The sequence below is a fragment of the Diadema antillarum genome, unplaced genomic scaffold, assembly GCF_040938485.1.
Source record: "Diadema antillarum isolate AM-2024a unplaced genomic scaffold, OU_Dant_1.0 seq00000127_RagTag, whole genome shotgun sequence".
Classification (NCBI taxonomy): Eukaryota; Metazoa; Echinodermata; class Echinoidea; order Diadematoida; family Diadematidae; genus Diadema; species Diadema antillarum.
This window is the reverse complement of record NW_027271206.1, coordinates 433,147-458,968: the sequence shown is the minus strand read 5'-3', so window position 1 is coordinate 458,968 and position 25,822 is coordinate 433,147. Positions and strand designations below refer to the sequence as shown.

General features: G+C 39.3%; 1 protein-coding gene across 1 annotated transcript; it reads right to left on the bottom strand.

The window, feature by feature from the left end:
• Positions 1-604: 604 nt before the first annotated feature.
• LOC139727347 (probable ubiquitin carboxyl-terminal hydrolase MINDY-4) lies at positions 605-22,047 on the bottom strand. The gene is made up of 15 exons (XM_071638308.1): positions 21,923-22,047; positions 17,192-17,311; positions 16,206-16,437; positions 15,270-15,538; positions 14,209-14,612; positions 12,120-12,306; positions 11,113-11,229; positions 10,405-10,598; positions 9,638-9,701; positions 8,580-8,716; positions 4,963-5,026; positions 4,198-4,356; positions 2,497-2,677; positions 1,367-1,439; positions 605-653 (listed from the first exon to the last, which is right to left on the bottom strand). Exons 1-15 carry the CDS (start codon positions 22,010-22,012, stop codon positions 605-607), a joined length of 2,340 nt encoding a protein of 779 aa, XP_071494409.1. The 5' UTR covers positions 22,013-22,047.
• Positions 22,048-25,822: the final 3,775 nt, after the last annotated feature.

Genomic DNA, 25,822 nt, shown 5'->3' with positions numbered 1-25,822 from the left:
TTCAGTATGGAACGAGTTAACTTAAGCTAAACACAGTCACATTCAGCAATTGTACGCTACTTTTAAAATATTATGCTCAATACTGTGCCAACTTATTGGAGCCATATACAAATAAACTCCTAATTGATTTTGTAAGTACTATCAGTTTCAGCAAATATCTATCACTTTCTATCAATATCACTTGCTTTATTCTGAAGAACAACACTATTGCTATCTTATTTTGTTTATAATGCAAGTTTAATGGATGTATATTCTTATGAACGAAAATGTACTGGTGACAAAATAACTGCAAGTATAATTGCTCATCTTGATATTGTCAAAGGCCTATCCTAGCTGCAGAAACATTCTATTCCAGATGAGGATTACTCAAACGTAGAAGGCTTTAAAATTCTTCAGGCATGGACAAAGTTCAATTTGATCCTCCTCCAAGCTACAGTTCTTCAGCATTGGTTCTATGCAGCAAAAGGATAAAGACGAAATTCGAGCCAAGTACATTTGTCCTGATCTGTTCTTCAAGCATGTAGGAGGATGCATGCCCACTTTGGAAGAGTGGTGCTCAAACACATCTCGGGCTGTTCAGCTGTGAAGGCAGGTGACATGACTCTCATAAGATGGGCTCGCTTCCATTCCAATCAACTGATGCTTCAGGCCACCTAAAGATGAAAAAATAATGATAAAAAGTCCTAGAAATACAGAGGTATAAGTTATGGTAATGTCCTAAATACACATCACATCAGTGCATCTCACACATACAAGCAAAACACACATACACACACACATTACAGTTTCTCTATGTAAACATAACTATCTGTTTATCTATGCATTTATATTGAAAAGATCTATATACATTGACAAATATGTATATACACACAAATATGTAGGAGAGAGAAATTCTCTTAATTTTTCTACTAAGCTTCATAAACAACAGAATGGGCTTCCATTTTAGCTTTACACTATGATTCCATTGATGACTACATCTGTGATGCAGCAACCTCCAGTAAAGGTATATACCGGTACTACACCTACTGCATAATGGACAATGACTGCAATTTCAATCTGTATTCTGAGTGATTGCACTCTACATGACAGCATTCTGTATGACTGCATTCTGAATGGCTGCATTCCAAATGATTGCATTCTGAACGACTGCATTCTGAACAAATGTATTCTGAGTGACTCACTGTGACTGAAATTCAGAATGACTATAGGACTGCATTCAGAATGACTGAATTCTGAATATCTGCATTCTAAATAACTGCATTCTGAATGATTGCATTCTGAGTGACTGAATTCTAAATAATTGCAATCTATATGAATGCATTCTGAATGACTGAATTCTAAATGATTACATTCTAAAGTGACTCACTTTGTTCGGATGCAGTGCTCTAGTGGTGGCACCAGGTCCTCACTGTCTGAGGTTAGACATGGCTGGCAGGTGTCTGGACAGAACCAACGAAGGAGAGAATGGGGGACAAAACAAAACAAAACAAAATCAAGCATCATACATCTCATAATGGTTAACAGGTTGGCAGGTTGGAATCATAGGCTCCACGTCATATCAAAACTGATGTTCATACTGACGTTTCAATGTTGGCTGATATTTGGAAACAAACAAAAAAACAAAGAAACAATTCTTTGCAACCAGAGTGGTAGTAGTTCAGCATTCTTTATTACATCAACAAACAATGTAATATGGAAAGCCTAGGTTGCCTCCTAGTTTAAGCAGGACTACCCAGATATCAGATAATTTATTACGTCCAGTGATTACGAAGGAAAACAGTGTAGGAAGACTTTCTCAGAGCTTTCTAGGAACAGCAATGCAGTCCTTATCCCCATAGTTATATACCACATTCAGTATGCATGTTTGCATTCATCTCATCACATACCACATGGTTTGGTCTGGCGTTGTCAATGATATCACACAAAGCTTTATAGAGGTGTTGTGGTCAACAAGATCACTTTGAATGATAATTGACAGGGACAGGGTCACATTCGTGTCGTTGAGCAAAGATTCTTTGTCTACGCCGCTCCCCTCTGCTCAGGTAGAAAGTATGGTATCTAGTTTGTGGGTGTGCATCCATGTACAGTACAGAGCTGAACATTGATATGGTTGGATTTAGCATGTGTGTGCCCCAAAGTGGCAACCTAGCTGAAATGGTTGCTAGGGAATGGAGTGAGTACTCTGTAGGTTGCCACTTTAGGGCACACGCCTGCTAAATCCAACCATATCACTTCAAGCAACCACACTCATAACATCCATTGATTGCTTTGAGGATCACTAAGTAAAAGAAAGGTGCCACGTAAACAAAATAATGAAATAAAATACACAGACAGCAACAACAACCAAAAAGGATGACCTCAGTGAACTTTTAGTATCAAGTTATATGTTATTTGAAGGTTTGTGTTTAGTATTAAGTTTGAAGATTTGTGTCCAGTATCGATTTGCTAATCAGTCAAAGTGCAGTCCACTCTATATTTGCACTGGACACTCCATACCTATGGTCAGTCTGATCTCCTCTTGCTGGTTGGCCAGACCGTCGTAGTAGTAGAGGTCAAAGCGTCTCTCGGCCCGCCAGTCACTGACCAGCTCCTTCTTGATGGAGAAGAAGACGCTGAAGTGGCTCTCGCTGCACACCACCCAGATTGGGAAGCGAGGCGTCTTGTAGTACGTCCCCACCTGGACAGCAGACAGACGCGTGTATTGTATCATTGAAATTAAAACAACTGGGGCATTCCAGATGATTTTCATAATTACACATCATGTAGTACATAAATCAACAGCTCCATGTACATATAGACTTGTGGAATTTATTGTGGCCCTTGAGCAGGGAAACAAATAATCTAAAAATCTTAAACAAATTACACTGAACAGTGCTGATGACATAGGAGCCTCACATATTTCAGAACTGCAGCAGTGTACAGTAATTCTATTACAATACTGCTTGCTTAACAAGTTCACAAGTGTGAAATCTATGCATGCCTTTTCCTTTTGTTCTGCTTCCTTGAGCCCCAAGTGATGAATTCTTATGGTGAACCTGCCATGTCATCGTCCTTGTTCATTGAAATTTGTTATAGATTTTGAAAACATTATTATTCCTCATCCCAGTCACTATAAATTCTGAAACTGTGTACTCAGTATAACTTATTTATAACTGTTCAAATGTAAAAGTCTGAAAATCTTTCGGAGGTCCCCTTTAATCTATTCCCATATTTCTATAAACCTATATCATATTCTGAAAGGCATCTCTCTGTGTTTCAAGGATGAAAGTAAAGGAGACAAACAATGAATACCGTACATGATGAGGAAACATCATTGAAACAGTGAGATCTAGAGAGGTAATGGAAGGTGGATCACTTCATTGTAAAAATAAACGTGTCTTCAGAACTGTAACCAAATTGACTATTCTTGCACGTTTGATATGTGTATCATCGGGGAGATTATTCCATAGTTCTGCTGCTGCCACTGCAAAAAGCTTGATCTGCTCTAGAGAATTTGGAGATGGTTAAGGTTGAACTAAGAGAGACTTGGGTATGGAGTAAAGATTTCTAACTGATTAATATTTTTGGATGATTTTTTGGAGATACATTATCAAGTTCCACAAATGAAATAAGCATTCTACTTTTCTATCAGAAATATACATCATATTTCAAAGACAACAGCATGGGGGAAGGGGCAGGAGCAGTGATGGTTTATACAGTGTTGTCAACATCCCACACATCACAGCTAGGAAGGACACTCCACTGGGAAATTTGGGAGATACTCGAGTGCGACATGCATCTCAACAAATAAAACTTACTTCCAAAATCAGTGTGGTGTGCCTCATGTCAGGTCATAAAAAGAGACCTTGAAGTTTTCAGGGAGCCTCCTGAAAAGCCAGGGAGTTGTGCTAGGTGTGTTCACACCTGACGAGACTTGAAGTGCTCAAAGAGCAGGTTTGTTCACACTCAGCATGACTTGTAGTGCTCACAGAGCAGGTGTGTTCATACCTGGCACAACTTGTAGTGCTCGAAGAGCAGGTTTGTTCATACCTGGCATGACTTGTAGTGCACAAAAAGTAGATGTATTCAAACCTAGTATGACTTGTAGTGCTCACTGAGCAGGTTTGTTCATACCTGGCATGACTTTTAGTGCTCAAAGAGCAGGTTTTTTCGTACCTGACACGACTTTTAGTGCTCAAAGAGCAGGTGTGTTCATACCTGGCATGACTTGTAGTGCTCAAAGAGGGACAGGAGGCCAATGTCACTCCTCCCGCTCAGTCCTTTCAGCCTGGTCATCTCCTTGCCCGAGCCCAGCTCCACCACGTCATTGAAGACGTTGGACACTGCCTTGCCGGTCAGTATCAGGTTGACCATCTCCTGCAGCACACATGCACAACACATACGCACAGGACGTCAACAGAACTGGAGTGATGGCAACTACACTAACAATGTTCTCGTTTGTCACTGACCCCATTCTAGGATTAACTGTTCTGTTCTACATTCGGTATCTGAGAACGAGTTACTACTGGTCTGGTGGACATAAAACATACTAAGGTACTACTGGTCTGGTGCGCATTAAAAAACAAAAAACAAAAAAACAAAAAAAAAGAACTATTTGGAATATATGAGTTAGAATTACTGTTTGTATGATGCCTTTTGGATTTTTGTTTCTCTTTTCTTTTGGGGGGAGGGGTTGCTTAAATGTTAAAAGATGTTGTGTTACTAGGGGTAGCTTAAATGTTGAAAGATGTGTTACTAGGGGTTGTTTAAATGTTAAAAAATGTTGTGTTACTAAAAAAGAGGCCTTTCTGTGATATATAGACAGTGAGCGATTCATGTGTTTTAGACCTTTTCAATGTATGAATCCCTGTTGGAAATATTTGATTTACAATCGTGTAGCTGTCAACAGATATTACGCCATCCTTTTCCACAACTGACAGGAAATTGAAGAAACGTTTGGAAATAAAAGGTCAAGATTCTCACTTGAGTGCAGTATCCGTGGGCTCCAAGAAATTTGGTCCCTGGGTCATCCATGTCTTCAATCACCCTAAGCAGAGAGAGAAAGATATAAAGATCGAAAGAAAGATAAATTGTGAGTATGATAGGGAAAATAAATCCAATATTCATGACTGTCAAACTACCATTTGTAAATGTCAACCTCTCCCGAGAAAGCAATGATCATAATGGGGATTCAAACTGCAGAGGAGAAAATAAGTTTCAGAAATGTCACAGCAATGTTATGAAAATCTTGCCATCTATGGTGCTTGGTCATATTATACTTCAGACACAAAATTACTGAAAACTTGCCCTGCATTGGAAAACTCTTCTCAGCTATGTACCTGTTTGAAGCCAGTACTTCGAAGAACCTACACAGTGTAGTCGAATAATGTGACCAACTCTTAATATGCAATTATAATTGGCGAAGCAATATCACTATCAATCAGTTAAACCTGCCACCCCCACAAAAACGAAACAATGACTTAATGCTAAATTAGAAAACCCACATACATGTAGGCATAAGTTTTCACACTCCTACTTCACCATCAAGGTGACAAAATAATATTTCTTCAATGACAAGGAGTTTCGGGAAATCTGTGCTGACTGGCTAAGAAAACAATACTGTAAAAGTGGTTTCTTTCGCGTACAGAAACTTTCGCGGTTTCCATCGGTGACGATTTTTTGGCGTGTGTTTAAATTCGCGGTCGGTAATGATAGCTTGTAACAACCGACGAGTTCAAAACATTTTCGTGTGATGTTAAATTCGCGGTTCAACCTCAAAGCGCGAAAAGCGCGAAAATAAAACCACTGCGAAAGAAACCACTTTTACAGTATGGTCAATGTTCCAATGGGGCTAAAAATCTCCTCCATGCAGTGAGACATGCAATGTTCCTTCACAATAACACGCAAACCTTGGAAAAAGTGCAATTCGTCATTGTTTTTAAAGTTCAGATGCTCAGTCATGTATGACATTTGTCGCTATAACTAAATACCAATGGAAAGAGGAAGAGTTCTCCTTTACTCGCAACCATCATTGTGCTCTCCATAGCTGACAATTATAGAAGCCCTCCATCTTTGGATTCCTTTTTCTTTTTTCTTTTTTTTTGAGATGCACTGTATTCATTGCATCTTAAAGACCTAATAAAATGCTTGCAAAATGTTTTAATATGCAAAAGCAATGTAAAATATATGTCATGATTATCAATGTAAATATGTTGTCAGTGTCGTTCCGGTTTTTATCGCTTCTAGAAACTCCCCCAAATATCACATTTTTGGAGGACCCCGTTGCAGCTTTTGCGAAAAAGATTGTCACGTGACCAACAGCCCTGAACCGATTGATGACGTATAAGCACGGAGTTGTGCTCAGTTAGCAGACGCCGCTCAGCACAAGCACTCAGATTACTAGCTTGGTACACGCGCGTACACGATAGCTAGCCCGGCCAGGCCCGGGCCCCGCGGGATGTGCGCTCCCGGTCGACCCACTAACTGTCGACATGTACTTATTACCACGTACATTATCACTATTAAAGTTAGCTTGCACAGATACCTGGTACCTCGAGCATAATGTCTTCCCCTATATGGGTAAACTTCGACATTGATGATGATGATGAAGACTGCAGCTCTGACGATAGCGGAGAAGAAGAGGAGGCACATGAAGTTGAAGGGGAAGATGGGAAGGGAGAGGCAGCCGATGAACCAGAATGTTATCGTGGGGCTGCACCTTACCGATATGAACCAGCTGCATCTCCCCCGCTGCCAGTGCAAGAGCGTATGAACATGGCACCAAGCCCGAGAATAGACCTCACGGAAACGATCGCCTGGGAAATACAGAGTGGTATGTCTGGTATGCCCCCATATAGTTTAACGTTAGAAAGGATATACTGTATTCTACATGATTGACATTGTAAGTTGTAACTGTTTGTCTAGTAAGTAGATTAGAAGAACAGGCCCAGCTCGCTCACAAAGTGAGCGGCTACTCCGGCCGTAACTGCGAAGGGCTACTCCGGCCGCAGCAAGCAAGCGGGAGCGTCCCGGCCGTGGCCTGGCCCGTCGGCCGGCGCTTACAAGTTAAACTACTAGTAGTAGTCTAGTGGTAGATCTAGTAGCAGTCTACTAGTAGTTATAGTAGTCTACTAGTACTACTACTAGTAGTAGTACTATTATCACTACGGCACTAGGTCTAGTAGACTAGTAAGTAGTAATAGCAGAATCTTTGGTAGTAGTACAGAGGCTACACTCTAATGCCTAACGGTTAGGGGATATGTTGTTAAACTTACAGGGTGGGTCGTGGCTAAAAAAAAAAAAAAAAAAAGGCCTAACCAGTTTCCCATAGTCAGTTTCTGCAATATTTGTCATCAGTAATTTAGATGCGCCATTTTCTAAGAAAAACGATACCAAGAATGATCGTCAATTTTGGTCGAGTAGTTTTTGTTTTATGCTAAAAATCATACAGTACTGTGGAAGGAAGCCCAAACGCTGTGCTTATCTACCGATGAATGCCACGGTGGGGCTGGATTCACGAGTAGGTCTAGGCCTATAAAGCAGGCGAGTCGCCGTAAGTACAGCTACAGACACGCAGTGGTGGTGGGGCTATCGTGAAATAGGCCCCACCGCAGTGCGCGTGCACCGTACCCTTGCGTTTATAGCAAACAAGGGTAGGTCCTCCTAGGGTTTAGGGTTAGGTAGGGTTGTATTTATGGTTAAATTGGCCGTTAAATTAGTCGAGGGCCATATTATGAAGTCATTTTCGCCGCATTCACGAGTATTGACTGTGGAAGGCAGCCCCACCGCCGTGCTTACCTACCGAGATGAACGCTACACGGTGGGGCTGAAACAGGCGAGTCGCCGTAGTATTACTATTAGTACAGACACGCAATGGTGGGGCCTATTTCACGAGTTTGCCGAAAATAATGGATATCCAAGCGTACCACAGTTGTAATCTGTATTATTGGCAGTATTAAATCCGTTACAGTTCATTAAATATTCTTTTGTCTAAAGGCTTAGCCAATGACAATAGCGCAGCACAGCACCTGCTATGCGCTCGCTAGCTCGCTCCCCCGTGCAGCGCTAGCCAGTGCAGCCGCCGGCAGGCTGTCGCTGCGCTGCGCTAGCATGCATAGCCTTGCCAGCTCGCTGGCTACGGCTAGAACTGGTCGTGAACGACTCCGTTCTTAGACGTCATCACAATTTAGAAGTGATAGTGCGCCGCATGCGGCGAAAATATAGTAAGTTTTCCAAAACCGAGGAAATTGCATCCATTATGTTAACAAATATAGAACAAAATTCAGAACAGTAAAAATCCCCGCACAACCATAGAATTACTTAGAATTTAACATTTAATATTATTACATCATTGAGAAAAAAATGCCTAAACCATTTTATTAGGTCTTTAAGGTATGCAGGTGGAGGAGACCGTTATCGACAAGCAATTTGCTTATATGCAGTATATTCTCGACATGGTTTCAAACGATGCTGAGCGACAGTTACACAAAGAGGAATAAAAAATGACAAAAAAAGTGTGAAAAGAGAGGTTACAGAATTGAAAGAAATATAGTGCAAGAGACTCTACATCATGGTAAAAATTCATGGTCAAAGAGACTTACATGTCCAGGGTTCGTGAAAAGAGGGCCGAGTATAGGAGCAGGATACAGCCAGGCCCCCTACTGTCCAGGAAAGTCCCAATGTTGGCTTGGACAAACTCCTGGAGCTCACTTCTTGTCTTGAAGAGGTTCAGGTTGATCTAAAAAACAAACAAACAAGCAAATAAACAAACAAACAAACAAACAATCAGTTTAGAACAAAGGCATTGTTGATTAGTTCTGTTCTCTACTTAGTCCATGTGATGGGCACACCACTGACAACTTTCCCAGAAAGTGATTTTTTTTCTCTCCCCCTAAAGAAAGCAGTTAAGTTTGAGGGGAAAATGAGTCTCAGTTTCTGTATTTTTTTGTTTCGTTTTGTTTTGGCTTTTTTTTGGGGGGGGGGGGGGGAGGGAAGGATGAGAAGTGCAAGTGTTTGCTGAATGGAACACCTGCAGTTTCTTCCAGTGGCATTGCTACTCTGACATATTATAGCAATATCAAACATGATTTGACATCCCGATTTCTACATCTTGAGTTGTCATTTTAAGATGTAGCAAGCACATTCGGACTAGTCTCCTCTAACTGCACGAGATTACATGTTCCCTATTCATGACAGATGAAAATCCACTTTTAAATGAATTGTCAGCTTCAATAACATTACAGTTAAACCTCATACACTTTACTAGAATATTTTGTTTGCATAAGAACAAATGACCTTTATCCATGCAGCAAGCTATTCATTAGTGTCTTGTCAAGATTACACCATGAATAATTCTCTGTCTCAACTTTTTAAGCCAGTTTAAATTTAAAACACAATGGCCAGACGGCAATGCCTTTTACTGACATGCATTTTCCAGTTATCCAAGTACAACATAGTTATTTAACTGCATGTCACTAGCTTTCAATTGGTTTTGTAAATATGGCTACATGAATAACTCTTCAGGAATTAACCTTTATAGTGAGTTCGAGTAACGCTTATCAATAAATGTCATTTATCTGCATGTTACTAGTCTGTAATTTGTGTCTTGTAAAAGATGAATACAAGTGGAACTCAGGTGGAATTATTAGTTGGAATTTACCGTTTCAGTCACACCATCAGTCTTGTACCTCCCTCCACCTGGGAAATGAGCTTTAGGCGTCGGTCTAAAAACAAACCAAAACAAACCTTACGGTAATGTAAGAATCAATAAAGACGACTCATGGTCACAACTGATGTGTTTACAGGCTGCATTGGGTTATTAAAAAAATATGAGTTTTGTAACGTATGAACATTCTTTAAAGCAACTCCCTTTGAGACGAGTAAGTTTATGCTTCAAACAATTTTAAATCTCAATCATAGTGTTTGATATATCTGGGACTAGGAAATCAATCATAGTCAATCTTGAGTAGAAAGCAATGACAGTCATAATAGTGAAAAGTACTGCACAAGCTGTTATTTTTGCGAGGATTTAATTTTCACGAATTTTGTGAATCACAGCTGGATCGCAAATTTAACACAACACAAAAATGTTGCAAAGCACTAGCGTAATAGTGCAATTAAGATTAAAAAATCGGTGTCAATTCGCGAAAACAACATGTTGCGAAAATGTCTGTGAGCTCCTCATTTGTGAAAATATCTGTGGGGCCTACACAAAAATAACAGCTTATGGTAGTGGGCAAAGAATAATCCAACATACACATTAAATGCCTGTAAAATAGAATTGGAATCTAAAAGATACCCCAAGTGACAGAAAAATATAAAAAACTGTGACAGTCAGCATCTTTTCTCTTTTCTTGTAACATAAACATGCCAAAAGATTCAAAAGTTGCCAATTTTAAGATGTCACAAAGATGTCTGCAGACTCACAGAGCAATAGCAGCACTCTGCTTCTGGCCGGCTCTCCACACAATGTCACAGATGGCTTGCACCAGGCTGTCTGTTCTCCTCTTCAGGGTGAGTTGCTTCAAATTGGCAGCAGTCATCTGGATATTACCTTCAGGGAAGAGCAGTCTCTGGAGCATGCAGGCCTGGATTGAAGCGAGCACCCCACATGGACCACCCTTAAAAAAAAAACAAGACCAAAAAAAAAAAAGAAAAAAAAGAAAAGAAAAGCTCAAACTTCATTGTAATATTACTCACAGTCTCATGCCTGGCATCATCTTCATGGTTATGGGTAGTGCTACTCAGAGGACTTGGTATGTCTTATCGCGATTGTTGGGCTGTCATACTCCATCAACCACAAATCACAGAGATTGAATTATACATATAATATATAGGTAGGCAGCCTCTCACAAAAAAGGGAATTGCAGAAAAACAGCAATAACAAAACAAAAAGTAGAGCTGAGATTTGATGATGATAACCAGCTCAGAACTGGTTGATTAAATATATTATAAAGATTCCCTTCTATTCAATAACAACAAAGCAATACATTGATTAAATCCTCACTTTCTTGGATGGAGTGTAAAATCAAATTGGTCACTGACACATAAGCTGTGGGTAAATTAAGCATGAATCTAAAACTATTTCAGACTAACTGAAAACCCCAACCTCTGAGAATGTTATGTCTCACTCACTTTGTGTTGCACAATCCCATATGATATGTCAGAGATGCTGTTGAAACCGAACCCTTGCAGTCTCCACTCATCGTTGAAACATCCCGTGCTGCTCCCAAATAGAAGTGTCTTCAGTTGCTGTAAGGGTGTGAAAAATACAAAAATAAGGACCCCTCTTTTCTCTCCTCAAACACTCTTCAAGCTTTTGCTCTCATATTATCAATTGCACTGAAATCCTCATCTTGGAGAGCACATTTTTCTAGGTGCCATTGTTTTGATCTAAAATAATCATGTGTTCTTCTTAATCCTATTGGAAAAATAACCACAGACGACACTTGAGTCCCAAAAATAAAAGTCCTTCACTATAGAAAGACTGTGCACTTATCTAATGTATGGTAACTTTATACGGCCTTCTCCTCAGAAGCTGAAATACTGCAGAGAGCACTTAAGTGGTTTCAAAAGCCAAGAATTTTATGAAGCAGACGCAGCAAAGAGAACTTTCAGCTCTATGTATTTTTACAAATAACAACCTACAAAAGTATGTCAAGGGATGCATCTAACTTTTAGAAAAAAACAAAAAAAAACCCATAAAAACAACCAACCCAAATACCGAGTCGGAGGGGGGAATGTGTAGTTCAGTGGCTTACAAAGCTTATCGACTAGAAATACACACCAGTAAAACGTTGTGAATAACCCCTCATGCAGCTACTCACTTGGCCATGACATACCATGCCGTTTCATTGCCATTCTGTATGCTACAGGAAAAACAAAAGCCAGCAATCTCAGACTTTGTGAAATGATTCGGCAGTTGGCATGGAAGTCTTTGTTATACAAAAGAAAATACAGGATTTGTGTAATCCGTATGCAGTGCAACTTGTTTTTGGTACATCTGTGTTCATGAGCAGTGAAACTAAGCTGGCAGATGTCCAAATAGCCAAACAGATTCCAACACAGGCTTACCCAGCCCATACTGATTAGAGTGAAATGAAATGACAACACCACCAATATAAAAGTGAATGTAAACTCACTATGGCTAGCTGCAGCGTGATTGGTCGTGAGTCAATGGGTTTCCTGGTGCTGGGGGTGTATGACCCCAGCTGGATGTCCCTGAGGTCTTCCTCGAGGTCATCGACATCGCCCATCTCAAGGTCGCCCAGGGATGACACCTCCTTCGACGTCTTCTTTTGGGAGCCCACTGACGAGACGGATGATTTTCTATCAATCAAAAATTTGAAATTACAAAAATAGAAAGCATGAACAATAACGAAAGCTTAAAAGATCATCGCCATCAATCATCTTTTCATGTGTCGCTCTGTTTGGTCACGTTGTATGTTCAAAAAAACAATGTGATGTTACCCCATCACAGAAATCAAACCTGCATCCACACTACAGTGGAGGACACCTATTTATTTTCCTCACAGATATTCCAGTCAGGCTATCATTTTTTGGCACATACATGATGAATGAGTAACAAAGCAACAATTATATGGAAACATGAATAACTAAAATCAAAGACAGCAAAAAAAGAGAGTCCATCTCTTTCACTTGTCTAGATTCCTTTCAATGAATACAGGGAGCTATTTGATGCGCCTCAATGAAGATTCTCAAACACCATCATAGATTTGACATGCAATCTCAAGTTTTTGTTGTTAACAGAACTTTTCCAAAAAGTTATTGCAGGAATTGTGAACAATGGCCAAATGTCTAGCTAAAAAGGTAATGACTCCCTATTGCCTCACATTTCATCAGGTCAATCTCCAGAACTTTGAATATCACAGCTACTCACCTTCCAATATTAGCAATTATTATCCATACAGAGGATTTTTAGAGCCCAAATACAAGTGCTATTTTGTCGACACACCTCATAACCTCCGACCCACTTAGAAAGTTTGTTGAACTCGACCAATATTTTTTGCCGAGGCGACCAATATTTTAAATATTGGACGGTAAGAGGGGATTCCCCAAAGTTTTTATAAACTGCACCGTGATTGGCTGAGATATACGAGATGACCCGAAATATGAAGTAAAAACGTCTGTGATTGGTCAATCACGAATGAACTAAAATATCGTTTTTTTTCTAAAATTCTGTGTTTATACAAACAAATTTCGTATACTTATTAGTTAAAATTTGACATCAAAATACATAGATCACTGTTTTATCTGGGAATGAAGTGGATTAGCTTGCACTGAAGAGTGTACCGTACCATACCCCAGGTCACGATAAAGTACGGTAGGAGACCGTACAGCACTCAGAGACAGAAAGGGTGAAAGTAGTACTATTCTTTGCTAAAATCCTCTGTAGGATAATAATGATAACACTGGATGTCCTATTTTCGGTTAATACAAGGAAATATTGGACTCGCTAAGCATAATATTGGACTCGTCCAATATTTGTGCATAGCTCGTCCAATATTTTACTTGTATGAACCTCAAGGCCATCCAATATTATATAAATATGCAGTGATTAAAACTTCATATTAGGCAATCAAGTGTATCACTAACCCTTATTGTGCTTTGTTCACTAACTGGCGTGCACGCTGGAGTGCTTTCTTCATTGATTGCCACAGATGTCTGGAATCTAATCGTCAATGATTAGAGATTACCTAATCCCCCGCATCACTATCATGTCACCAAAGCCTTCCTGTGGGACTAAGTCATATTGCTACACGAGAGTGGACTTGCTAACTTTACAACTACAGTCAACCTTGCCTAAGTCAAATCTAATTGAACTGCAGAAATATCTTCGACTTAGAGAAAACTTGACATATGAGGGACTAAAATCAACAGAATATGAAAAAAAGAGGACTTGCAAAGACTTTCGACTTAGGCGATTATTAGACTTATGCGAGGTTGACTTAAGCAAGGTTGACTGACTGTACATTGAACTTGGAGGCATTACTAAATGCTGAAGAAACAAAGCATGCAAAAATCCCACGCTCGTATAGAGGATTAAGTCATCTGAACAGCTAATGCCAAGGGGGCATTTCATGAAATGTTTTGTACGTGATTTTCACTGACAAATTGCTCTCATCCAATCAGATGCAAGTATTTCAGTAGCTTAAAACAGTTGTCAGTGACTGACAAGTTTCACAAAACGCTGTGCACACCACTCCTCACTTGTCTTTCTGGTGGGCGTTCCTGGAGCCAGGTCTACCGTTCTTCTCCGTATCATCCAATGCCTCGTCAAACGACCTGCGGTGTCTTGGCAACCGCCCATCTTTCGAAGACGACGTCAACCCATCTCCGTTAACCTTCTGGTCCGAGCTACCAACAGTCTTGGCCCCAGATGCGGGGGTGTTCGGACCAAGGTTGTCGGACGTGTTCTCCGGCGAGATATCAAAGCCGAAGCTCTTCAGCATGCTACGGCTGGACGAGGACGTCATCTTCTTCTTGGAGGGAGACAGGTCGAGCCCCGAGGAATTGAGACCGGCATCCAGGTGGGGCGTGGTCATGTTTGGGGAGGAGAGGGAGGATGACACAGAGGCGTGGGAACTCTTCTGGCTTCTCCTCCTGTCACTTGGCTGAAAGTCATGTCAAAGATTTGTACCACAAAAAAAACCCCAAACGTACAGATAAACCAACTGTCCATAACTGCATGATATTTGTTAATCTATCAAAATGCAGACATAGTAATATCTTATACGTTTTTCAAAACATTGCTCTGCCACACATTGTATTAAAGGCAACTTATCAATGAAGCATAATAAAGTTTCCTATGTATAAGCAAATGGAAAAATAAAAACAAAAACAAAAAAGAATCACAACAGAAATTTTCAAGATGGGGGGGGGGGGGGGGGGACAAAACCACTTTTCTACAGGACAGATCTTTGCTGCAACTAAACTTATTACATGTCACACAACCCAAAAGGGAATATAATGTAAATAAATCAATGGACTCACACTGTAAAATATATCAGATAGAAACTAAAAATACATACATCTATAGAAGACTACAAAATTATGCTGAAATGCACTGATGTCACATATTCTTTACAATGAAGAATGACTTACAATTTCCATTAAAAAGAAAAATAAAACAGAACAATGAAAACGGTACTCCTGAGCTTTACAGTGTAACCAGAGAATATGATTTAATGACATGGCATTAATAAAGTTTGAGACCATATTACGATACTCTATCAAAGACATGATGTGTGAGGTGATCATTCTAGACCCACCTCAAGGCTGCTCGTAATCGGTCCAGCAAGTCCTCTGTTTCGAGATGCACTGCCCGGTCTCTTGGACCGACTCGACTGCTCCGACTCTCGCTTGGACAATGAAGAGGAGGAGGATCCTACTTTGTCTGATGACACAGTTGGTTTGCTGTCTTGCGGTGTTTGCTCTGGGGTTTCGGGGCGTCTCACGCTCGGCCGGTCTTTAATGGTCACGACGGTGGTGGGTTCACGTCGCAGTGATCCAAGGTCCTGCTGTGGAAGGCCACCTAGTTCTGTGAAAAGAAAGGGGGAGGGGGCGAGAGGAGCAATAAATCAAAGACCATGATTACAGTCAATTTCATGACAGTAATGTCAAAGCTATGCGCTGGCATGAAATCTGATGTTGTCTTGATGTTATCATTCAGTGCCAAAGTCTAATAAAATTATGGGGGGGGGGGGGGGTAGACAAAACAAAATTGGATGTAGCAAACTCTTTTCAGAATATCATCAGGGATCATTTACATGTAGATAGTGTAGGAATCAAATTCAAGCAAGCCCTACCACAGCAGAGCGTTTGCCCGTGGCATTTTTACATTTGTAGCATAATGATATAATACTACAGCCTCATGAAATCATTACCTTTCAGCCTACACTAAATCATTCTATAATCACATCATACATTTCATATGCAAACTATTACTCCATGGCAAGATAAAATCATAGTACTAGAGTATTAGTATCCCTGAAAACATTTAATTATATTTTCACAACTACAAAGATTGCAAAACATAAAAATATCATGATAACACACACACACAGAAAAACAAAAATGAAGTGAGCAAAACAAAATTGTGCACACATTGAGACCTTGATCTGTCACTGAAGAAACATCATTGAAAATTTAGGATTATCAGTGACAAAAACTCTGGCGTTAAAGAGGAGTGACCATATAGTTCTCACCTTGTGTAGGGACAATGGCACTGTCAGTATCATCCTTCTTCCTCCGGTTATCTGAACTGTCCTTCCATCTGGCTGAGGATGGTCTAGAGTGCCTCTTCTCTGGCTTCCCAACGTCTTCTGTGGATGATTTCTGCTCAGGGATACTACTATCCCCTTCCTTGTTGGACATTGTCCGCTCTATCAGGAACTTCACGATGACCTCGATCATGGCACGAAATGGTTTTGCAGCATCCTGTTTTGTTAAGAATATAATCAGTGCAAAGTTTGTGTATCTCCACATGCCAAATACATTCATGTACGATGTAACATACAGTTGATGAACATGTACTGTAAATGAGTACTGATTGGGCAGAGCCAAGCTAATCTGGAAAATAAAATTCTCAATAGCACTGAGTATACATCGAAAAAACTGAGAGCTGATGCACTGATTGATATGAAAGAAATACAGTACTGTTCATCTTTGAAGAATGAATAGCTTGATAAACAAACTACTTGCAGCCCCTGAAAATTGAGTCTGCACGAATTACTGAAGAAATGTGTACAAATTAAGGTATTTCATGTGTTCTTAAAGCAACACCGATGTAACTGTCCTGATCAAAATGCCCAGTGATTACTACGTGTAGTAAACCTTTTTCTATAAGAATAAATTGTTGCTAGTCACGAATGTGAGGAAATGCCACAGACTATGATGGTGATGGAAAAAGCACTAAAGTCAAATGCACTATTACACCATGGACATCATGTGTTTAATGAATTGAAGGCCCACACATTCTTTGAAGTATGACATACCCTGTGGCTAGATGACAAATTTATGGTTTACCGCGCTAAATTTTGCTCAAGTCATCCCATACCCATATCATCTAATCAAATTCACCACTACATTGTACACCACCTAAACTGATTGCAAAGAAAATCCCAAATGTATGACCAAGCTGAGTGGTACTACTGTATGCCAAAAAAGTCTGTGAAACGTCACAGTATCTTACCTTGTTTTTCCTCATTATATTTTCTATATGAGCCTCTTTGGCCAGCTGTGACCGGTTCCCTATGCTTTCCTCTGTCCTGGGCAATTCAGCATCCATTCTTTCCAACGTTCCTTTGCAACCCTGTGGAGAGGAGAGGACAGTAATGTTTATAAGATTATCAGTAGGAAAAGGGTTAACATTACACAATTTTGCACAGTACATACTGTACCTTCTCAACTGACTGCTTTGTTTATTTTCCTCTCTCTCTTTCTTTTTTCACTCCTAAATGTTATTAGACCCCCATAAGCCATTTAAAAAAAAAAAAAAAATTATATCAATAGTAACCCATACCTAGACCTCACTCTCATATCCACACTCTCCTGAAAAACACACATTTCTAATGCCACCCTGAAAGCCAACCAAATGTTAGGACTCATCCAGAGAAACCTTAAACGCTGCCACCCAAACCTCAAAGAAAAGGCATAATTTACATATCCCTTGTCAGGCCCCACCTGGAATAGGCCCTACTGCTCAACTGTCTGGAACCTATTGGCCAATAGGCCCTACTGCTCAACTGTCTGGAACCTATTGGCCAATAGGCCCTACTGCTCAACTGTCTGGAACCCCCATCATGCAACTACCATCAAGCAATCCAGAGGAGTGCTGCCAGGTTTGTGCAGAATGTGTACCAGCGCACAGAGAGCATAACAGCTATGCTGCAGAAAATGCATTGGGCCACACTACAATCCAGGAGGGAAGCTGCCATCAAGACAATGATGGATTGATGTACAAAATCACAATCTCCGATAGCCATCAATGATCAACAAAGACACCTACAGTAAAAGTCCTGATTCGCGGCATTATAAGGGTTTTTCCACTCTGAGACGAAAACTTGCTAATTGCTTTAACCCAGGTTATAACATAAAGGTTGACCACCTACCAATTTATAATATTGTTAAAATCGCAAGACCAATGTCCATCGCTGTAGTAAAAAATGACCACGACTGCGATCCGGTACAGCGTCCGCCGGTACGCGACCGTGGTAGTCCGGTACACGGCCTGATGTACAATTCCTCGGCAATATGCGCGTGCTCCGCGATCTTCTGCTGAACACCTTTATTTGGCTCGCAAACGTTGCGTAAGCACCAAGTCCCATTGCGAAAGCACGTGAAAAGGGCTCATGCGCTTCCACTGACCGTGAACAGGCATGGTGGTGTTATTGTTGCCTTTCTCATTTTTTTGTTATTTTTTTTATTGTAACATCCACTTTCGGAAAAAAATGGCAGCCCACATTGGCTCGCGAAAGTTCTATTTCTACGTGAGGGCATGTATTCAAAATCCACAAACATCGGGAAAACGACAAGATATCCAGTTTCTTAGACCCTTGATCCTTAACTATAATGTGAAGAAGTACCGAAAATGCAGTTTTTGATGCGAGATGTCATCATTTAAGTGAGAAAATTTCATTTTTGTTGGAGATTTTTTTCCATGTCGTCGGTTAAATTTTGTAGAATGGCAGTGTGTTAGTGAATGTGTGGTATACATGTATAAAAAGTGTGTCGCTGTGTTCAGCGTTATATTTTATTACCAAATATGCTGTAGTGGCCGCAAACTGGTGCCTGGTCGCAAACTGGGACATTTACTCTATCTGAAACCAATGACCAATGACCGACACCAGATTGCAGAATTACCATCCTTCCAAATACCAACCTCTGAGTCTGACAACTCACTACACTAAAGATGTAAACCCTATACTGTAGTGTAGGTACTCCTTTATGCCAACAGCAGTAAGACTATGGAATGCACTCCCTGCAGATGCCCTCAGGCATCACCGCCACTAACCCCGTCGCGGGGCGCTGTAACACAGTAACAGCGCCCCGAAGCATCCCATGCGATTTTTAGGAAGTACTGCGACGCGTACAATTCTGTCACAAACTCACCGTTCAAAACGACACATGGATTCGCAACAAAAAGCCACATGTTGTAATACCATAATGTTGAATATTTTAGCCGACTATGTATTACTCACCATTACCTCCGAAAACAAGAGAAATCGCCATCATCTTTGCTGGAACCCCACTCGACACTATCGACACTGCCGCTCGCCATTTTGAAAATATCACGTAAGTAAATTGATCTGGGCATGCGCAAATGAATATTCATGTTTACGTCATCTGCCATATATGTACATATGTACAATGTTGCTCGTAGTTCTCGGACCATTCATAGCTATCAGCGCTGGCTATCAGTATCATCATCATGGAGTTCAAAGATGCTATCAAGGAATTAGAGGAGGAGGCTGGAATTAAGTTTAAAGAGGAGCAGGTAGAAATAATGGAAAGCACAGTGAAACAGAAGGACACCTTAATGATATTGCCAACTGGGTTTGGCAAGAGCGTTTGTTTTGGTTTCCATCACCAAATCTTGGATAAAGTGAGTATGCAATGGCATCAATAAGTACAGTGAAAGTAGCAAACTGAAGCCATACAGGGTACTAGTTATGATTAGATATTTCAAATCATGATAATGATAATCATTATATCACTATCATAATCTTATATAATTTATCAAGCAAGGCAGGTTCTGATGACATATTAATAATATTAAAATATCGATCAATTAAAGCAAGCATGGTTATGAGATAAGGAAAAATGATTATTGATTGAACACGAATAGAAAGGCTTGCATTATTGTCACCTTCCCTCCCCAGGTATATAGTATCACGATCATGAGAATGAGTACTAGGGACATGACATAATAATTTAGTGCTTATTTTATTCCTAATGCGAATGAGAAGGAAGAGAATAAGTGTATGAATATGCTTGTACATTACCATCACCAATACATAAAAGGTGTATCACACACTCGTATGTATAAATAACAATATCAATATGAAGCTATAATTGAGTGTATAGTGTTATTAGATATAGTGTCGATAATAGTGCAAAAAAAAAGACACTAAATGTTTTGAAAATGACATAGGGAGCAGTGGAATACAATCCCCATGACCATATGGATGGATCTGAAAGGGTTACTTTCTAGTTTTTCATTAACCAATCCATCATACCTTTAAGATGAAAGCCAGTCTAAAACTTTATCTATATTTCATGAGAATGAAAAAAAAAATCCAGGAGAACACTGCAAAAATGATAAAATCAGATTTAAAAAAAAAGGAAATAATGACATTCTGATATAAAAATTTCGGAAGACACTTCTTGTCCCATTGCTATGAATGAATGAATGAATGAATGAAGAAAATGAAGGACTACTCAGAGTCAACTTTATTGATCTGTATATCACAGTACATAGAAATTTAGCTTCCAGTTCATCCAACTTGTTACACACAAATAATCATTAAACACACATGCGTGCAGACACACACACACAATCAAACAGCAAGTGACATGCCCGAAAGAAAAAGACAGGAAAGGATTCCCATACGGTGGAATTCTTTGAAAAAAGAAAGGTCTCTTTAATAAATAATCAAACAATCCTGAAACATTGAAAATAGACAAGACATGTATGTAACAGAAGTGTATTCAAATCAAATCACAGCAGATAATAAACATGAAGCAAAAATGAATATGAGTCCCCAAGAAGCAGAGCTTGTGAGTGGAGCCCATTGTGAATGTACAACATTTTACAGTGTGAAAGGAAACTTGATTTATAGATGAGACATCTGGGACATTGCCCCTGCAGACTGTTAAAAAACAAACAAATAAAGAAACAAACAAAGAAACAAACATACCCTCTATCATGAAAATCACCTGTTATTTTCTTAATCCGTCATATCTCCAGATGTTCATTATGTGTGCACTTCCTTTATTGCAAATAAATAATGAACCACACATTCAAAATGTGCTTTAAAAACGAAATTAATAAGTGCCGGTAGGCCCGATAGTAAATCAGCGCCCAGCATGCGTTCTTTTTTGTTACATCTCATGAATATTCATTTCAGATCTCAGCGAGCCGTCCGGGTTATTTTCCACACGCATACATTGCGTATTATAGTATGTGCTACGTTTTATCCATATTCGCGCATGCGCTGTGTAAGTCGTACCACAATACGAAATGCGGTAGGACTTTAAAACCCTCGGATAAACTCTTTCACAGGGCTCTCAAAACAGATCATATTGTAAATCGACTTCGCCTGCTGTGATTGTAAGTATCTTATCTAAGAGTAAGGCTACTAATTTCAGTATAAAACCCTGTATTTTGGTCTCTGGTCACGTAAATGCTAAGCCATATCAGGTGCTTCCGTGACAGGATAGGCCTTGCTGTGCGACCCCTTTACGGTACGTATTTGTCCGTATGGGGTCGCTGCTGCGGTTACACCGCCACATCACTCTGCCCTGGGCGGTGCGTTTTCAGGACTCGCATCTCTGCATGCTACTGCTACTGCTAGCTCCACACTGGAGTTTTTTTAAATTTTAAATTTTTTTTTTACTCGCACCATGACCATGTAAATATTTGCATCACACCGGCATCACATACTCAAGTTTTATCCTTAGCATCATATCCAGAATTGGACTTTGCTGAGTACTGACTTAGACGTAGACTTACACTGTACATTACCTTGTCCTTGTCCTTACTAAAAAAGTTTACTCACTACTGGAAACAGTACAGTAGCTACCTACACAGTTATGAGTAGGTGGGACTGATACATTTATGTGCAGCGTCAACGCACCATAGCAACACAATTCCACACACAGATCTCCCAAAATATGATGAAATAGTGCAACACAGACTCACCTTCCTGCTCAGATATTCTCTTACTAGAGATGCTGCAATATTTTCGACGTAACTGTTTGTAACCATCTTGACTCTTGAGTCTTTCACCATTCCCGTTTGGATGCAAGAAGAACCAGCAATAGCAGAACCAGTTGAAAAGGAAAAAACGCTAATGAAAAGTAATCCCACCAGCGTATCGTGCGTACGCACGGGTACGTTCGTAGATTGACAATACACACATTGGTCCAAGAAAGAATACGGAAACGCGCGCGCAGCAGGTACAGGAAAAGTCGAGGGTAGTACGCATTTCAGTGAGTATTAGTGAGAAAAATCTCTCTCTACATATCATTACAAAGAGATTTTTCTCCTCTCTACCACTTATTGGGGAAAAGCTCTTTGGTATATCATTAGTTAAAGAGATAATCACTATACATGAAATTGAACTTGACTGAAGAAATAGGGGACCAGGGCCCTGTTTCATAAAGTTGTTCGTAAAGTTACGAACGACTTACGAGCGACTGGTGATCAGTTCTTGTGGTGAATTATTCAAATTCTAGTAAGTATAGCACATCGCAACTGATCACCAGTCGCTCGTAAGTTGTTCGTAACTTTACGAACAGCTTTATGAAACACCCCCCAGGTAGTCTCTCAAAAATCAAGACAACTACATGTACACTGGAAGTATCAGGGCTCTCTCTCTCTCTCTCTCTCTCTCTCTCTATGTCAATCATACAGTACTTTTAGTGGCCATCTGCTGTAATATTAATGATGCTCTACCTATTATTACCAATTGTGGCAATATCTTATCATTACAACTAATAAGAATAACCAATTATTAATAGCATGTTGTATTTATTCCAATGGGAAAGCTAGAGCAGCTCCTGTAATGCTCTCATAATTATTCGGGGATGATGAAATTCTATGTCTGCGATGATTATGTCTATTTTTAGGAACAACGTTCAATCATAATAACATTAACAAAAGGAAGAAAGCTATATAAATAAACAAATATCTCAAGCCAGAAGAGCGTTGTTATACTCGATGAAAAGCAAATTTTTGGCTCTTCTCCTTTCGATTGACGTAAACTAGAGCTATTTGAACATTTGATCATGCCTATTTATTGCTCTACGTTGGTACGGCAGTGAAATCTGGGGTAAGACTTCGCCGAAGTTGACACATCTTTTGGGGGATATTGTATTTGTGAGGAACTGCTTAGATTGTATAAACGCACTCAAAATTACATGGTTTATGGTGAAATAGATAGAGATAGGGTTAAAAAAAAAGAACGTGAGCCTTCGGATGTTAATGTTTGGTTTAAGTTTGTTCACAGTTAGGGTCCTATGTCAAAGATAGAACATGTTTTGTACAGTTTTCAATAATATCTTTTATCTGTGAGTCGAGAGAATTCCATGTTGGGGGTCATTTAGAGTACTATATAGTATAAAAAAGAGAGAAAAAAAAAGATACTTGACAACCGCAGGTCTCAAGGAAATATGAAACAACCAGGCATCAAATCTCACCCTAGCTGGCTTCAAAATTAGTTAGCACCAGATTACATTACATTACCCGTTTGTATGAACAAGAGTGGCGTAGCGATGTATAGAGGAGAATGTCGGGTTTTCACTTCAAAGGAGCTTCATTTTGAGAAATGTGTACATTCATCCAACTTTGAATGATTCGAAGGAAAAAAAATTATACTAATTCCATTGTGCTAATCACAGATCGTCAATTGTTTCAGGAAGATTATAATCAAATTCTTATAGAAATGAACAATTTTGTACCCATTGCAATGAGGTTAGAAAAATCTTTGGTGATGAATTTCATCACATTTTTTTTTCAATGAAGCCTCTTTGATGAACAGAGAATACAAGTAAAAAAGATAATGATCATACCCACATACTACGAAGACGGATCAATCATTCAATTGTGAAAAGAAGACAGTCCTTTCTAATTTAACCAAGTTTTGTAGTCATATAATGACACATGATGTTTAGATCATCTTTTTTGTCCCTTTTTTACAGGCTGCGTGTGCCTTCTTTTCAATTAATTTGTTGCTTGTCTCACTCTAAAACTCTTCCTGTCAATTTCTCCTCTCGTTTTCCTCTCCACAGTATTCCCTTTATTCTTTGTTCACTTATATATTTGATTATAATATTATGTATGTATAATTATGTATGTGTGTATGTATATGTATGTAAAATGTATGTATGTATGTATGTATTTCCTTACATTTTTGCATTTTTCATTTTCCCTTTTCCTCAGTTGTGTCTCTCTTATTTCTTTTATTATTGCTAATTTGTATAAAAGATGTACTTTGTAATAAGTTTTGTGCATCTTTCTCACTCTTCCTGCTTTCACCTCCATTATCTCCCCCTCTCTCTCCCTCTCTCTCTCTCTCTCTCTCTCTCTCTCTCTCTCGTCGTATTTGCCCCCCCTTTTTTTTTTTTTTTTGCTCACTGTTTTCGCGTGTAATGATATATGTGACCCTGCATCACAAAACTAACAAAAAGTCGCCAGACATGGATTTTTAGTTAGGGGCAGATTCTAAAAGAGCAGACTCTAAGCTTTTAAATGATGTATAACTTAATTCAAATGGACTCCACTAACCTACCTAAATACTGGAAAGAAAGTACCCACTCTGGAAAAGTGTGAACTGAGAAAAGAGACTCTGAAGTACAGGGTTTATTCAAGCGTTTAATCCTTCACCAAGCTGCGCTAGATGTGCGATGAAAGGGCCAAAACACAGGATGTCAACCACCGGAGCAACAACAATGAAGGGATTATCAGATTAAGCTGAAATTGAGCATGTTCTCTCAACACATTCTGTCCATGATTACTGCCAACTCACTACACAGTAGCATTATCTTTTCAAAAGTTATTAGACTTGAAAATGAAGAGTGTACAAACGACTCAAGATATGAACAGGTATCTCTAATACAAACCTGATCATTCTTATACTCTTCCTCAAAACGGGGTTGTAGGAAAACTGCTGAAAACACCCTTTCCCATTCGTGTTTTTGTCCCAAACTAAAGAATATTGTAGAAGAAAGATAGCTCTTTCAGAATGAAATGAATGATATGAAAAACTCAAGATTGACTTAGTTGACCCGTTTCACCTGTTTTGAGTCCTTACGTAAAATCAAGGGGAGCAAGTTTTTGTTTGTTTTGTGGTGCATGGTCACATATATTATATGTTTCTGCACACTTTCTTTTTTTCTTTTCATCAAGCATAATTCACTCATTTTACGTTACATTTTGTATATCTTTAAAAGTAATAATTGTATTATATTGAATTGATAATGTGAAATACGTTTTTACATTGGACTATATGATACCCATAGAATAATGGGTTATTGAACAATAAATTTTCGAACTTTCAAACACTCAAGCAGGTCTGGATTGGTTGGCAACAACAACATCAACAACAACAACAACAATAATGATGATGATGATGATGATGATGATGATAATAATAATAATAATAATAATAATAATAATAATATGAAGAGTTTGTTCGCAAAAACCGATAAGTCCATTTTTGAAGATTTTGAAGTACGGTCTCTGTCATAAAGTACAAAATAATACCTTTTAAATGATATATTGGTCACTACAAATAAAGGTACATTTTTGAAGTTATGGTCAAAAGAAGCAAACATTTTCTTATTATTCTCTTTATTTTTCTTGACCTTTAATCCCAAATATCTCCATTTGGCACAAATGGACTTATCGGTTTTTGCGAACAAACTCGTGTAAATGATGATAACAATAACAACAAAAACCCGCAATTCGAACAGCAACAAAAGAATAAACTAATAGATATTATTGGCAGCCTTTCTGTAAACTGTGTGTGTGTGTATGTGTGTATATGTGTATGTGTGTGTGTGTGTATGTGTGTATGTGTGTATGTGTGTGTGTGTTGTG